The sequence below is a fragment of the Neovison vison genome, chromosome 3 (genome assembly GCF_020171115.1).
Source record: "Neovison vison isolate M4711 chromosome 3, ASM_NN_V1, whole genome shotgun sequence".
In the NCBI taxonomy this organism is placed as follows: domain Eukaryota; kingdom Metazoa; phylum Chordata; class Mammalia; order Carnivora; family Mustelidae; genus Neogale; species Neogale vison.
Genome location: NC_058093.1, coordinates 66,126,643 through 66,141,099, shown reverse-complemented (window position 1 = coordinate 66,141,099; position 14,457 = coordinate 66,126,643). Strand labels below are relative to the sequence as shown.

Sequence of the window (14,457 nt, the reverse complement as noted above, 5' to 3'; positions counted from 1 at the left end):
GCTACCTTGGGTGTACCTGTAGAACCTGCTGGTCATTTGTCATGCCAGTGGACCAGGCCTGGGACCACTGGAGGGACTGCGAGATGAGACCCGTCATTGCTAGCAGCTTTTTTTTTTTTTCCCTCTAAGACTGACTTATTATTGGAGAGCGAGAGCGTGTGCGTGCATGTGAGCAGGGAGAGGGGCAGAAAGAGAGGGAGAGAATCTGAAGCAGACTCCCTGCTTAGCAGAGAGCTGGTCACCGGACTTGACGTGAGGCTTGATCTGATGACCCTGAGATCGAGACCCTGAGACGGTAACCTGAGCCAGAATCAAGAGTCAGAAGCTCAACCAACTGAGCCACTCAGGTGCCCCATCTGGTAGCAACCTCTTAGCGAACCACTGACCGCTTACTCACCGAGGTCATTCATACTGTGTGTACAGACTCAGTTTCTCGGGAATGAAGTGGAGCCCCAAGCCGTTTTCATGAGCAAAGTCTGGATCCTCAGGCTTCACATTTACCCAGAGCCACTGGTGAACTCGAAGCTTTCTTACAGTCAACCCACTCTTTTGCTTCACATTTATGGTACTTTATTCTCCATCTCTCCAACCAGGTCCTCCACTCAGAAAAGGTTCCTTGCACGTGTCCTGTAGAGGCCTGCCCCTTAGGCCCTCACCTGTGCTGGGCTTTTCTCAAATTGTTCGGACCCTAAACAAAGCACTGGTCCCTCTTCTTTGCTTACCTGCTCATCCACAATGGCCCAGTGCAGTTTTACCCTCCATCCGAAGCCTTCTCTAATTACTCCAGCTTGTGATGGTAGTTTTTTTCTCCTTGAGACCAGTTGATTCTTTCTGTCTGTGCTGCTTATTTGGAACCAAATCATCTATAATCTTACGGCACGGCTTCAGAGCCTGACTACCTAGGTCTGAATCCCTGTTCCTCTGCTTGCTAGCTAGTTGTGAGATTTGGTCAAGCCTCAGGCTCCTCATCTGTGAAATGGGGCTAATAATACTAGTTCACAGAGTTGTTCGGATTATAATGAAGAAATTTTTGGAAAGCACTTAAAATACATGGCTAACTTATTTAATAACTTCTGTTCCCAATAAATTTGTAAGCTCTGTTTAAAAAAAAAAAAAAAAGACCATATCTTAACTTTCTTTGTTTCTTCCACAGGCCCTAGAACCATGTTTTGCACATAGTAGGTATATATTTTTTCTATGGTTTTACTGAATCTGACATCATATGCTTTTTTTTTTTTTTAAGCTGCACTTAAGTGATGTGTGTACACGATCACTCATCAAGTGGCTTCGTGAGTTTTGCTTCAAAGTCCTTGAATTCTTGAAATGTGTTCTTAATGTTGGTTTGCTCTAATCAGACATCAGGGCTCTGAGATAATAATTTGGGGAAAAACAGTCAACTCAATGGTTTGTAAAGTGGCTTAAAGAAAAAGAATAAAAGAACTCTGGCCTCCTGTGTGACAGTCTGTTAGGAAAACCAGGCAGCTAGAATGTTGTGCAGAAAGAGAGGTTTGCTGCATATGTCTTGCTTGGGTTCCATCAGTTCCGTCCATCAGTCTGGTTGATACTACACAGAACAGGGTCTTCCGTACCACATTCGTTAGCTTGGCTGTCATGACTGCAGTGTGAAGTTTGGGAAACAAGCAAGTGACTCAGTCTTGGAAGGGAAAAGGCCTTGTGGGTGTGGATAAGGTGTGAGAATTGTAGGGAATCTTCATCCAACTTACAAACACCAGAAGTATGTCAAGGCAATAGAAATCAAGTACAGAAAAAGTGAAGTAAGAATTATGGATGAATTAAGGAATTGCTTCTTGCATTTGCTTCTTTGGGCTCAGTGAAGGTAGGACTATTAAAATGTCTTGTACTTGAACGTGACACATCTTAAAAAAGGCACATGCGGGGGCTCCTGGGTGGCTCAGTGGTTTAAGCCTCTGCCTTCAGCTTGGGTCATGATCTCAGGCTCCTGGGATCAAGCCCCACATCGGGCTCTCTGCTCGGCGGGTTCCCCCTCTCTCTCTGCCTGCCTCTCTGCCTACTTGTGATCTCTCTCTATCAATAAATAAAAATCTTTAAAAAAAAAAAAAAAGGCACATGCGCCCCTCAGGTAGACCAAGCATCTGGAAGGACCAGCACATGTTAAGAGGATCTAATGGGAAAATAGGATTTGCCATAGAAATTACCTTACTCTGTTAACTTGGGACAATGTTTCATTGACTATGACTTGCCTTTCCCTTTAGAGAAAAGAATTTATGAGAGAAAAAAGAAACTCAGCTAGAAAAGGGTAAAAGAATTAAACCTTTCACTATGACCCAATATTTTTCTTTTTCTTTTTTAAACTTGTGGGGCATTCCTTTTTCAAAGTAATTTCAAATTATTCCAGATTTTATTTTCCTTTCTGTGGATTTAAGATCGCAAACAAAGTCTTAATAAAGTGTTACTGTGTTCGCCTTGATGGTTTTATCTATGTAATGGTTTTATCTATATAATGATACCAAGAGGCTGAATTTTATGAAGAGAAATTTTCATTATCTGATGAATATGTGTTGACTATCTGCATGTGCCTAGCACTGTGGTATGGGTTATGAAGAATACAGAAGTAGTGTACTTAATTCAGTACTGTTACCTGCACTGGAAAAATGAATGACTTTCTCCTTCCTCTAGGCATTAATGGTTTCTTTAATATCTTAACACATTCTTAGATCAGGAAGCTTGGGATATGCTATTTATGAAGAAAGGATTACTGTTGTTTTTCTCCATTTTGGGGCTTTAATATGTTTGGAAAACAAGTTTATAATATTTTTCTTGAAGATTGATCCTCTTTTTTTTTTTTTAATTTCCCTGGGTTGCTTTTGATTGCAGCAAATTTTCCTAAGCCCAAGAATTATTATGTGCAATCTTAGTTGCCAGGTAGACTACTCTTCTCCAACTGAATTATATGAGCATATGGGATGGGATGGATTCCACACCAGCCAAGTTCATGAATTCAGTTAATGTGGATAGCAACTTTGGAAAAAATTTTTACATTTATTCTTGAGCTTGGTGAAATCATTTCTTTTTCTTTCTCTTTTTTGTTTCTTTGGTGTAAGGGGACACAGAGCAGTGGTCATTACAGCACAGATACCAGAACTAGAACTGTTAGGTCCAAAGCTTGGCTGTGCATGTTTGCTGTTTGATCTTGGGCAAGTTACTGAACTGCTCTGTGTCTCAGGTTCTTTGTGTGTGTAGTGTTCATAATAATGACATCTATCTCCTAGGGTTTTTGTGGAAGTCAAATGACTTGAAGTTTTCCAAGTGCTTAGAATGGTGCATGCCATTTATGTGTCCCATGAGTATTCTTCATCTTTGTACCATCTGTTTTGATTCTTAGAAAAAGGCCAGGGCTGGTGCTGGGGAAGTAGGGTGTTCATTCGTCTTAATGGTTTCTTGTCAATGCCTTCCTGGTTCTTAACTATATATATATATATTATTAGGGTGGGGGGTGTGAAGAGGGAGAGAGAGAGGAAGAGAGAGAGAGAGGGAGGAGAGCCAGAGGTAGAGAGAGAATCTTAAACAAGCTCCACTCCCAGCATGTAGCCAGATGCAAGGCTCGATCTCACAACCCTGAGATCATGACCCAAGCTGAAATCAAGAGCTGGACGCTTAACTGAGCCACCCAGGCACCCCTTAGTTAACAAAAAGATTTTTTATTTCAGTGTGGATTATGGTGTTTTCCTCCTTGGCTCTTACTAGAGGGAAAATATTTTAAAGTTCTTAAAGTTATTCTTTGCAAAATTACCTCTAGGTTAAAACTGGATGGATTGGATATGGATGTTTAGAGAACATTTGTTGAAAAACAATTTTCATTTTGCTCTATTTAGATTTTTTATTTTCCTCCACAAACTGTTTAGCTCCAGTGTGTGAATCCCTTTCCCTGCTTTTTTGGACTTCAAATTATTAAACTGTAAGGTGTAGATACATAGCTTTGGTGGGGTTAGGAATAAAGGCTACTTATTTAAAGCAAAACAAAAGAAATACAGGGCATACAGATCAGTTAAAATCAGGGGCACCTGCAATTGTTACCAGACCTGACCCAGAGCTTTTCACTAGTAATTTGCTTTTAAATAGCACATACTCCCTTTGTAATAAAATGAATGACAGGCTTCTGACACAAGTGGAGCATTTTGCTTGATTGCTGGGAGGCCACCCAGCAATGCTGAAGCATTGGTTTGTTTTTTCTGGAGAGGTATTTCCAAACAATAGTCATTTGGGAGTTACAACAGGCGTGGAAGGGAATATTGAAAAGGTGAATTTGACAGATGAATTATCATGGATCTGTTGATAAATTGAGTAAATCCAGCTTGATATATTACTATAGATAATTGAATATTTGGGAGATGAAATGTGAAAAAACACTACCGAGAAAGAGTTAATTAAAAAATTTCCCCCATCAACTTTATTTTTTTTTATGTGTTTTATGTAATTGGCTTTGAAGTAATATAAAAAATGACTTTTGGGTATCAATTTTGTGATCTTTTTATGACATGTTTAACTTCATATTTTAGGAAAAATAAAATTTGACTATAAAAGTTGCTTAAGAATTGTATTTATTTTATAACAGGCAATAGATTGTTTTGAGAAGTTATTTTCTTCTCTCTAGTCAGTTTCTAAGTTTATGCTTTTCTTTCTTTCATAGCAATATGAAACTTTCTGTAAGTAGACTGACCTTTAGATTGTTACAGTTTTTCAGCCAGATATTATTTGATACTAAGGGAGACAAATGTACTGAACTTACAAATGTATTATGTTGGATTACTAACAATAGACCTAATTGATAAAAATGATTTAATATATGTTGTGTTAATAGCTAAACCTCCAAAGCCCCTAATCTCCCATGGAAATATTGCTTTGTAGAACAAAATCCAATGAGAAGTTCTGGGATTCCAGAGTGAATTTGTACATTCCTTAGGGGCATTTTTGCAAGGGAGGTTGTTGTGTTTTGAAGGTAGTTGATAAGAGACCTGCACCACCAACCCCAGACCTGCACCACCAACCACCATCGTGCATTAGTCTCTACAAGGTATTTGGGTGTATGTATTCCTGTACCACTCGGTACCACCATTTAGCCACGGGAAGTTTCTGACCATTTGCAGCATACATTATAAATCAGGATGTCACTAGCAGACAATCAGATTTGAACATTCCATGAACAAAGGAGCCTATATCCCCTAGGAATAGATCACTTAACTGTGTTTATGTCATGCTGTTGATATGCCTGCATTGACACAAGTGAGGATAGCACATTGTTTATTTATTTTAGGAGTAGATAATTGATTTGTCTATTTACCTAATTTTGGGTTAATTAGCCAATAACTGAAATAGGTAATTTAGCATGATTGCTTAAAATACATAGGGGAAAATAAGTGTATTCTTCCAACCCCCAAATGACTCCTCTACCACCTTGGGCTTGTGAAGGAATGATTTTGAGTCTTCTCCAAGTTGGGCTGATGTTGGCTGCTCTCTTTAAAACAATTTCCTACTTGGCACATATAATCGGGGGAAGTCGCTGGTAAATATTTGGGGAAACTCAGAGGATTTCCAACTCCCAAATTAGTCCTCTGGGGAACCTGAGAAAATTGCTGGATATATTGGTTGAATGAAATAAAAGTATTTAAGTTAGGTTCTCTTTCTGGTCTCACTAGGAGATATCACTGCTACTTGGCAATGTAGTAACTTTGGGGGCCAAATTTGTACACTCTGGTTGGGTGCAGAGGTTTTTCTTTTCTTTTCTTTTTTTTGGCTTTAAAATTTTTTGTTTGTTTGCAGAGATGAACTGAGAGATCTGGTGTCTTACAGAGTAGTTAAGCAGAAAGCCAAAATAACTGGTCTAAATCTAAGAATAAAGAGCCATAATTGCTATATATTATTAAGTATTAAAAAGGCACTTAAAAAAATAAAGGTCAGGGAACTGAAAGAAATAAAAAAGCACAGTCAAGCAAATGAAAATTACTCACGATGTTACCAATCAGAGATAACCAGTTAACATTCCAGTCTTTTCCTACACTTTTTTCTCAATATGTAACTCTGTTCTAGGTAAAGTTACATATCCTCATCCTTGTTACATATTATAAATATTTACCTAAATCACGTAAAAGTACTACATAACCATTTTAATGAGTTCTTAATATGTCAGAATAAAGATACAAGAAAATTTTAATCCTTTCCTTATTATTATTATTATTATTATTTTTATTTGTCAGAGAGAGAGAGAGCCAGAGCGAGCACAGGCAGAGTGGCAGACAGAGTCAGAGGGAGAAGCAGGCTCCCTGTGGAGCAAGGAGCCCGATGTGGGACTCGATCCCAGGACGCTGGGATCATGACCTGAGCCGAAGGCAGCTGCTCAACCAACCGAGCCACCCAGGCGTCCCTCCTTTCCTTATTATTGAACATCTAGAAAGTTTGCAACTTACTGTGATGTTGTGATTTAAAACTCCATACATAAATCTTTGTCTAATTTGCTGATTAGTTCCTTGGTGGGGAGGGGGGAATATCTAAAAATAGAAGAACTAAAGGGATGCCTGGGTGGCTAGTCAGTTTAATTAAGCATCTGCCTTTGGCTCAGGTCATGATCCCAGGGTCTGGGATCAAGTCCCTCATCCAGCTCCTTGCTCAGCAAGGAGCCTACTTCTCCCTTTTCCTGCTTGTGAACTCTGTCTTTCTGATAAATAAATAAATACATAAAATCTTTAAAAATAAAGGGACTAAGAATAAGCCCTTTTAAAAAGCAAGATATATGCTGTCAAATTTCTTTTTAGATTGATTACATCTAGGTACACTCTGTAGTCAGCTGTGTACAGAAATGACCTCTTCCCGCAGACCCTAAAATGGATAAAATAATAATCATTATAAAAACGTTTTCCTGCTTTTGTAAACATTTCCTTTGATGACTAATTCATTGCATAGTTTTTCATTTTATAAAACATTTGTATTTCTTTGGTTAAATATCTGTGTGGGTAAGTTTTTCAACTGGTTTTCTTTTGCTTGTAAAGTTGCAGAATGTGGAAGTGAGCATTTCCGCTGTGAAGATGGACAGTGTATCTCTGCATCCTGGAGATGTGATGGGACCAGAGACTGCTTAGATGATTCGGATGAATTTGGCTGCCGTAAGTGAGGAGGGGCTGGGCTAAGCTCTTTTCAAATAACAGAAGTGCTTCCTGGTGACTTCAGCTGTACCAAAGGCAAAGAGTTGTGCCTTTAGTGATAGATTGGGACTGGGCTTTAAGTCTTTTGAGATCTCTGTGGTTGAAGAGAACTGATGGCATTAAGCATTCCATTAGTTCCTTTTGAGGGAGGGGTTCAATTCACATTAGTTTCTCCTCTTACCCATGACCTTGACCATGGCCATGATCATGACCATGATACGGAAACAAATTCGTGAGTAGTTTTCTGAAGCCTATAAGCCTGTTTCAGATTATTCACTCTGGAAATTTTGTGAACCAACTGTGATTTGTAATGCAAGGAGGAGTCTGGTTTTGTATAAAGGATGTAGTATAACTTGGGTAAATTGCACAAAAAGATCACAGAAGAGGCTAGTGTGGTTTTATGTTTAAAAAAATTATAGTTATCATAACTGGAGGAAACGGACTGAGGGCTGCTGGAGGGGAGGGGGCTGGGAGAGATGGGGTAACAGGGTGATGGGCATTAAGGAGGGCATGTGATCTAATAAGCACTGGGTGTTGCAGATGAATCACTGAACTCTACCTCTGAAACTAGTAATACATTATATGTTAATTAGTTGAATATAAATAAAATAAAATCTAAAAAGAATGAAATCCATTGGACTTTTCAGAACCTCAAAAAATTGTAGTTAAAAGCATAGTAGTATTAGAAACCCAAAGTTTAATTAAAAAATCACTTTTACATGTATTTCTTCATTTAGTTCTCTTAATATTCGAGGGGTAGGTTTCAGATTAGGAAACAAAGGTATAGTGAAGTTAATCCATCCATTAAAGGCTTCTTTCCTGCACAAATCCCAACCCTTAATATCTGTTGCTTTCTCAGCTTGCTGTATGTGATTAGTTGTAGTCCTGTAATTGCATTCATTCTGATTTGTGAAAGACAAGGGTTATCATCCAAAACTCAAGAAATCAGGTGAAAAATTTATTAGTTTTGAATTGTTGGTCATCCAGTGGACAACAGAACAAACTTCGGTGTGTCGTTTGGATCATGATGCATTTGAAAATGAGAGAAGGATGAGGAATAGGTCTGTACAGTACTTCTCAAACTTTCATGCACAAATTGAGTGCCTGGGGAGCTTGTTAAAAGTGCTTTTGAGTGGGACCCGAGAGTCTGCATTTCTACAAGCTCCCACGTGATGCTAGTGCTGCCAGTCTGTGAATCACATTTTGAGCAAGGGAATAGCTCTGTTTGTAGAGACATGGTTATGTGTTACCCATTCACTTCCTCTGGGCTTCCCAGGTTCATTTTTAGGTTAAATACTAAGAGCAGAGGGGTGCCTGTGTGGCTCAGTGGGTTAAGCCGCTGCCTTCGGCTCGGGTCATGATCTCAGGGTCCTGGGATCGAGTCCTGCATCGGGCTCTCTGCTCAGCGGGGAGCCTGCTTCCTCCTCTCTCTCTCTGCCTGCCTCTCTGCCTACTTGTGATCTCTCTCTGTCAAATAAATAAATAAAATCTTTTAAAAAAATACTAAGAGCAGAAAAGCAAGAAATGTGTATTCTGGGATAGAGGAATAAATGAATAGGTATACAAACATCACTTTAGAAATTGTTAATGTAATAATAATGTTCCATAATAATGACCATAACAATGGTGCCAATGGCAGTAGAGATAGCAACTAACATTATACTGCACCTCCACGTTTATTATTTAACTGATTTTTTATAGCAAAGAATGAGATAAATATAGTTCCCATTTTACGGTGCGTACATGGAAGCTCAAAGAAACTGCCAAAGATCATAAGGCAGGAAAATTGTAGAAATAATAATTATTCAATTCAAAACATTGTTAACATATGTTAAATCACATAATTTAACAATAACTCATGGTTAATTTTTATTTAAATTTAATGTTTTGTCATAGCTTTGTATGGATGTGTTTTGGCTTTTTGTTTTATTCTTTGTAGTTGTGTGTTGCTTTGGATTGTCAGTTTGTCGTGAGGCCATTGCTGAGATTATTTGGCATTGAATGCAAGAGTCTACAGATTCTTGCAGGGGATTGTTCATTATATATAGCAAATATATTAAGCTGGAGTTAACATAGATTCTTTTGAAATAAACACTGCTTGTTGGTATAGTAGGGTGACTGTTCGACATAATGAGTCCTTTTCTGATTTGTTTTAGCTCCCCCTTCTTGCAAGTCGGACCAGTTCCTGTGTCAGGGTGAAGGTCTGTGCATCCCTAACTTCTGGGAGTGTGACGGTGACCAGGACTGTGAGGATGGCTCAGATGAACATCAGCATTGTCGTAAGTGTTTATAAGAGGGGTTTTGTTTTGGCCTCCTAGACACCTAAAATCGAACCTGTTAAAAAAGCAATAATAATGGGATGATTTATAAATGCTGAGTTGGAATTTAATCAACAGGAGAACCTATGCTGCCGTCGCACTCAGGATTAGAGGATACTAAGAGTCTGAATGTGCCGAGGAGTTACAAACGTACCCCAGCTGTTTGGAAATAAGATAGGTTCCCAATATTTAATTGAATAATGAAGATTGTGTTACATTCCATAAAGACACAAAACATTTCTTGGTATCTATAGGTGGGGTCTTCCTTTGTGTGGTTGGCAGTGGGATGGATCCTTTCACTCCTGCAGTGCACTCTCCATTGAAACCTTCTCTCCATTCTGCCTCAGTGTTAAACGATCTTCTTGGTGATCAAGTGGAAGTGGAGCTAGTATCTAGGTCTGTTGGAGGCAGTGTTGGTTATTGCTTCAGTGACTGCTGGTAGAGTCTGCATAGGATGAGCCGCAACGAGAAGGAAGATGGTAGCCATCGGGATGACCTGGGCAGTTAGTTGCTGCATTCCTGGGCACTGAGGAGGTTTAGGGCAGCAAACTGGGAGAAACTTCTTAAATTCTGATTCCTTTGGGCTCAGACTGGAAAAGGGTTTGACATGGGCGTAAATAACTTGGATGAGAGCGTCATCTTGGGGAAGCATTGTGAGAAATATGCCATGTGTATCATTCTTTTGCTTTCTCTGTTAAGGATATTAATATAATTTAAAATTATTCCTGTATCAATGAGGATGTTTTTGGATGCAAAGAATTAAAAACACTACTCAGAAAAGTTAAGCAAAAGGGGAATTTATTATCTCACACAGTAAGAAGCCTAAATCTAGTGTTGTTCCAGGGTTGATTAATTCCCAGTTTCAGTAGCATCAGCCAGTTTTTCTCCCACTTTTCTGCTCTGCCTTCTTCAGTCTGCTGGCTTTCTGTGATTGCATGAAGGCTGGAAGTCCTGGATTTTACATCTCTCTAATTCTAATCTGAACATCTAGAAGAGAGAATGATATCCTTTCCCCATGTATATTTTTATTTTTTTTATTATTTTTTTCCCCATGTATATTTTTAAATGATACTCCCCTCCCCAACAAAAAAGAAGACCCCCAAATAAAAAAACCAAAGCCCTTTTAGAAGTCTAGGTTGGACTGAGGTGGAAATTGGAGAGAAGATACCACTCTGTCAGAAACCACCTCAGGCTCTTGACCCCAATTGTCCTGTGAAGGAGTCTAACTCTTGTCATTGTGTGGTGTTTACCTTTGAGCCTACTGCACATTCTGTTATAGTACATGCAAACCCCACAAAATCATGGACACTTACTTTCACTTTGTGTTGATTTTTAAGATGTCAGCCAATATCCTGTTGGCATTTTTACAGTAATTGCTGACAAAGATCAAAGAAGAAACATGTTTTTGATGACTGCTTCATGTGAGAACTTGTTCAGTTGTTATGTGACTAGCAGTGGAGATTCTGTCGCCTTAAGTAGGGGCTGGATACATTTACAAAATCTTGGCATTTAGCCCAGGCCTTTGGACTCCAGCATAGAGTGTGAACTCTTTTCAGTCAGGCCTAGGGTCTTTTGAGGAAGAGAACAGAAATCCCCAAAATGCCGATGAGTTTGACTTTGATTTAAACCTAAAATGAAAACTGTATGATTAAGCAGACTGTTAGGGCTTGTCAGGAGTGGTCAGGGGGTCTTTCAGCAAAGGGATGATGATATTTGGGACAAAATGATGAAGGGGAAACTAGCAAATTATGTAGGGCTGTGGAGGTGACAAATGACATTTCTGAGGAAGGCATGGACAGGAGCTAATCAAGGCCAATCAGGAGCATGGCATGTCCAGATGAGGTCCGGTTGTGTGTCAGGATGTGAGGTGGAATGGCGAAAAGAGAGACCATATCTGAAAGAGGGAGATGGGGCATGGTATCTCAGAAATACTGAACAGTGGAATCGAAATTGTCAGGCATAGTAGGGCAATGGAAAAAAGACCTGTGTTTGTAGGAAACAATTTTCCTACCCCCTCAGTGGTCCTCCTGGGAAGAAGGGATCATCTGCAGATAGTGAGTACTCAGTGGGAACAGGATGGGGCTAGATGGTGAATGTCTAGAGAGCAGTGACTATGCTTTATTTAGATTGCATCTTTAAGACTTGTTATTTTGTCTAGCAGATAGTAGGTTTTTTTTTTTAAAGATTTTATTTATTTATTTGACAGACAGATCACAAGTTGGCAGAGAAGCAGGCAGAGGGAGAGGAGGAAGCAGGCTCCTTGCTGAGCAGAGAGCCCGATGCGGGGCTCGATCCCAGGACCCTGGGATCATGACCTGAGCCGAAGGCAGAGGCTTTAACCCACTTAGCCACCCAGGCACCCCAGATAGTAGGTTCTTGATGGGTACTGAATGAATTAATGAATGATGGGTTGCTTATCGTTTGACTAGATATGCCATTTTGGTTCCATTTTTCTCTTGCTTCCCACACAAAGTAGGAAGAAAGCTGAACTGTAGATAGTGATACTATGTAGCGGATGACCCCTTGCTAATAATAATACTTTTCAGAGGGGATACAGATTCCTAAGTTAGGACAACTTGGAATAAAGATATTTGGGAATAGGATGGAGAAAACTTGATCGCAGTAATATATAAGCAATGTTACATAACATTTTAAATGACTATGGATTTCCTAAGGTAAATCTTGCATTTTTTTAAAGAAGATTTTGTATTTATTTGGGGAGAGAATGAGAATGACTCTGGGAAGGGGTAGAGGGAGAAGGGCTTGATTCCAGGACCCTAGGATTGTGACCTAGCTGAAGGCAGATGCTTAACTGACTGAGCCACCCAGGTGCCCCTAATTCTTGCATTTATAAAAAAAATTTTTTTTTTTAATTTGACAGATCACAAGCAGGCAGAGAGGCAAGCAGAGAGAGAGGTGGAAGCAGGCTCCCTGCTGAGCAGGGAGCCCTATGTGGGGCTCCATCCCAGGACCCTGGGGTCATGACCTGAGCCGAAGGCAGAGGCTTTAACCCACAGAGCCACCCAGGCGCCGCAGAATTCTTGCATTTTTAATGATAGAAAATTCTTCATTAGACATCTGTTAGCTACAGAATATGCCACTGCTGTATTCACTAAGGTCACTAGAGAACTCCTGATTATCAAGCAGAGTATACTTTTTCCTTTTTCATCGTTGGATGAACTTTTCTGTTGCATTTGACTCTGGCAATCACTCCTTCTTGATACTAGTACCTTGGCTGCCGTGACTCCTCACTCTCCAGTTCTTTCCTGAACTGCTTTGATCTGCTACCAAGCCTGTGAGTATGGCTATTACTTAGAGCTGTGTACTTAGCAGCTCTTCTTACTCTCTACTTTTCCAGGATAATTTCAACCAGTCTTATGATTTCAGTAACTCTGGATAAGCTGATACCCAAATCTATGCTTATGACCTAGATTTCTTGCCCTCACTTCAGTCTTGTATATTCAGCTACCTGTTGGGAGATCCTCAGGATTTTTCAAGTTCAAGTGTCCAAAGGAGTTAATCATCTTCTATATTTTATGGTCTACGTGAATTATCTTTTCATAGAAATTAACTTTCTATAAGGGACCAGCAGAAAATACAACATCAGCCTCAAACTATTAGAAGTAGGCAGATCTTAGCCATTTTCCTTGTTAATCTGGAATATTATAAAACATGCTTCATAATGAAGGCATCTTATTGGAGGAAATATAAAGATGGCTGTCAGTGACATTAAAGTTGTAATCAGTTAGCATGGAAAGGATATCCTAATCCCTTAGGCACCTGAGCTAGAAATTTGGAATTATTCTTCATTCTTTTACCAATATTTAGTCACCAACTCTGGCCTAACATCTCAAAAAGTTCACCTCTTTCCTATTTTTATCATTACTACCAGCAATTTTTTTTTTTTTTTAAAGATTTTATTTATTTGACAGAGAGAGGGAACACAAGTAGGGAGAAGGCAGGCTCCCCGCTGAGCGGGGAGGCTGGTGCAGAGCTCCATCCGAGGACCTGGGATCATGACCTGAGCCAAAGGCAGACGCTTAATGACTGAGCCACCGTGGTGCCCCAGTGTCAGTAATCTCTTACCTGGGCGACTGCAACAGCCTATGGATTGGCCTCCCTGCCTCTAGCCCTATGCCTTCTCGGGTTCTCCCTGACACTGATGCTAGAAAGATTTGACTAAATCCCTAAAACATTTTTGTGTGTATCACCTCAAGAAGAAACCTCCAACTCCCTAACTTGGTTTACGGTGGCTTCTAAGCTACAGCTGGTGCTTATTTTTCCATGTCTGTCACTTGGCCTTTCATGCCTTGAAATTTCCATGTGGGGTCACGTCAGTGCTCGTAGTTTCCTTGGGCATGTCATGCTGTGTCCCTCTTTGAGCTCTGTGCATGCTGCCTGAATGCTCTTTGCTAGAGAGTCCTTTTCCCCTTTTGACCTAGCTAACCTAGGACCCAGGTGAGGTGTTACCTCTTAAAGACACTGTCCCTTTTCATGCTCTTACCTCAGAGTGAATTAGACACTCCTCCCTGATCCTTCTATAATTAATTCCTTGGATGCCTGTACTTCACTTTCATCATTGTTTTCTCATTAAGTCTTTGAAGTGTTTTCTAGAAAACACTTTTCTAGAAAATAATGAGCTCCTTGAGGGTAGGGACTGTGCCTCATTCACCATTGTATTCCCATTGTTGGTATACTTTGTGGCACGTAATAGGCCCTCAGTAGATGTTTATGTAACGAGTAAGTGACTCCTAGCCTCAGACTGGTTGATGGATCCATATAATTTTAATTTATCATTTCTCTCTGTTCAAATGAGCTTTTAATTACTCCCTTCTAAACTACCCTTTGAAAGTGTAAGCACAAAGTATAGAATTGCTTTGGGCTTCAGTTTAAGAAGAAAGCCAAGAGACTTAAAATAATATTGGCACTTGATTTAGTTTTTCTTCATCTTTTGTTTGAAAAGC

The 14,457-nt window shown here is 39.8% G+C and overlaps 1 protein-coding gene across 1 annotated transcript in view; it reads left to right on the top strand.

Annotated features, from left to right (window-relative positions):
- Nucleotides 1–14,457, top strand: part of LRP2 (LDL receptor related protein 2) — a 207,030-nt gene that overhangs the window by 31,592 nt on the left and 160,981 nt on the right. Inside the window, exons 2-3 of the mRNA XM_044242279.1 lie at nt 7,023–7,136; nt 9,332–9,454. Coding sequence (XP_044098214.1) covers nt 7,023–7,136; nt 9,332–9,454 — 237 coding nt within the window. The remainder of the gene's footprint in view (nt 1–7,022; nt 7,137–9,331; nt 9,455–14,457) is intronic.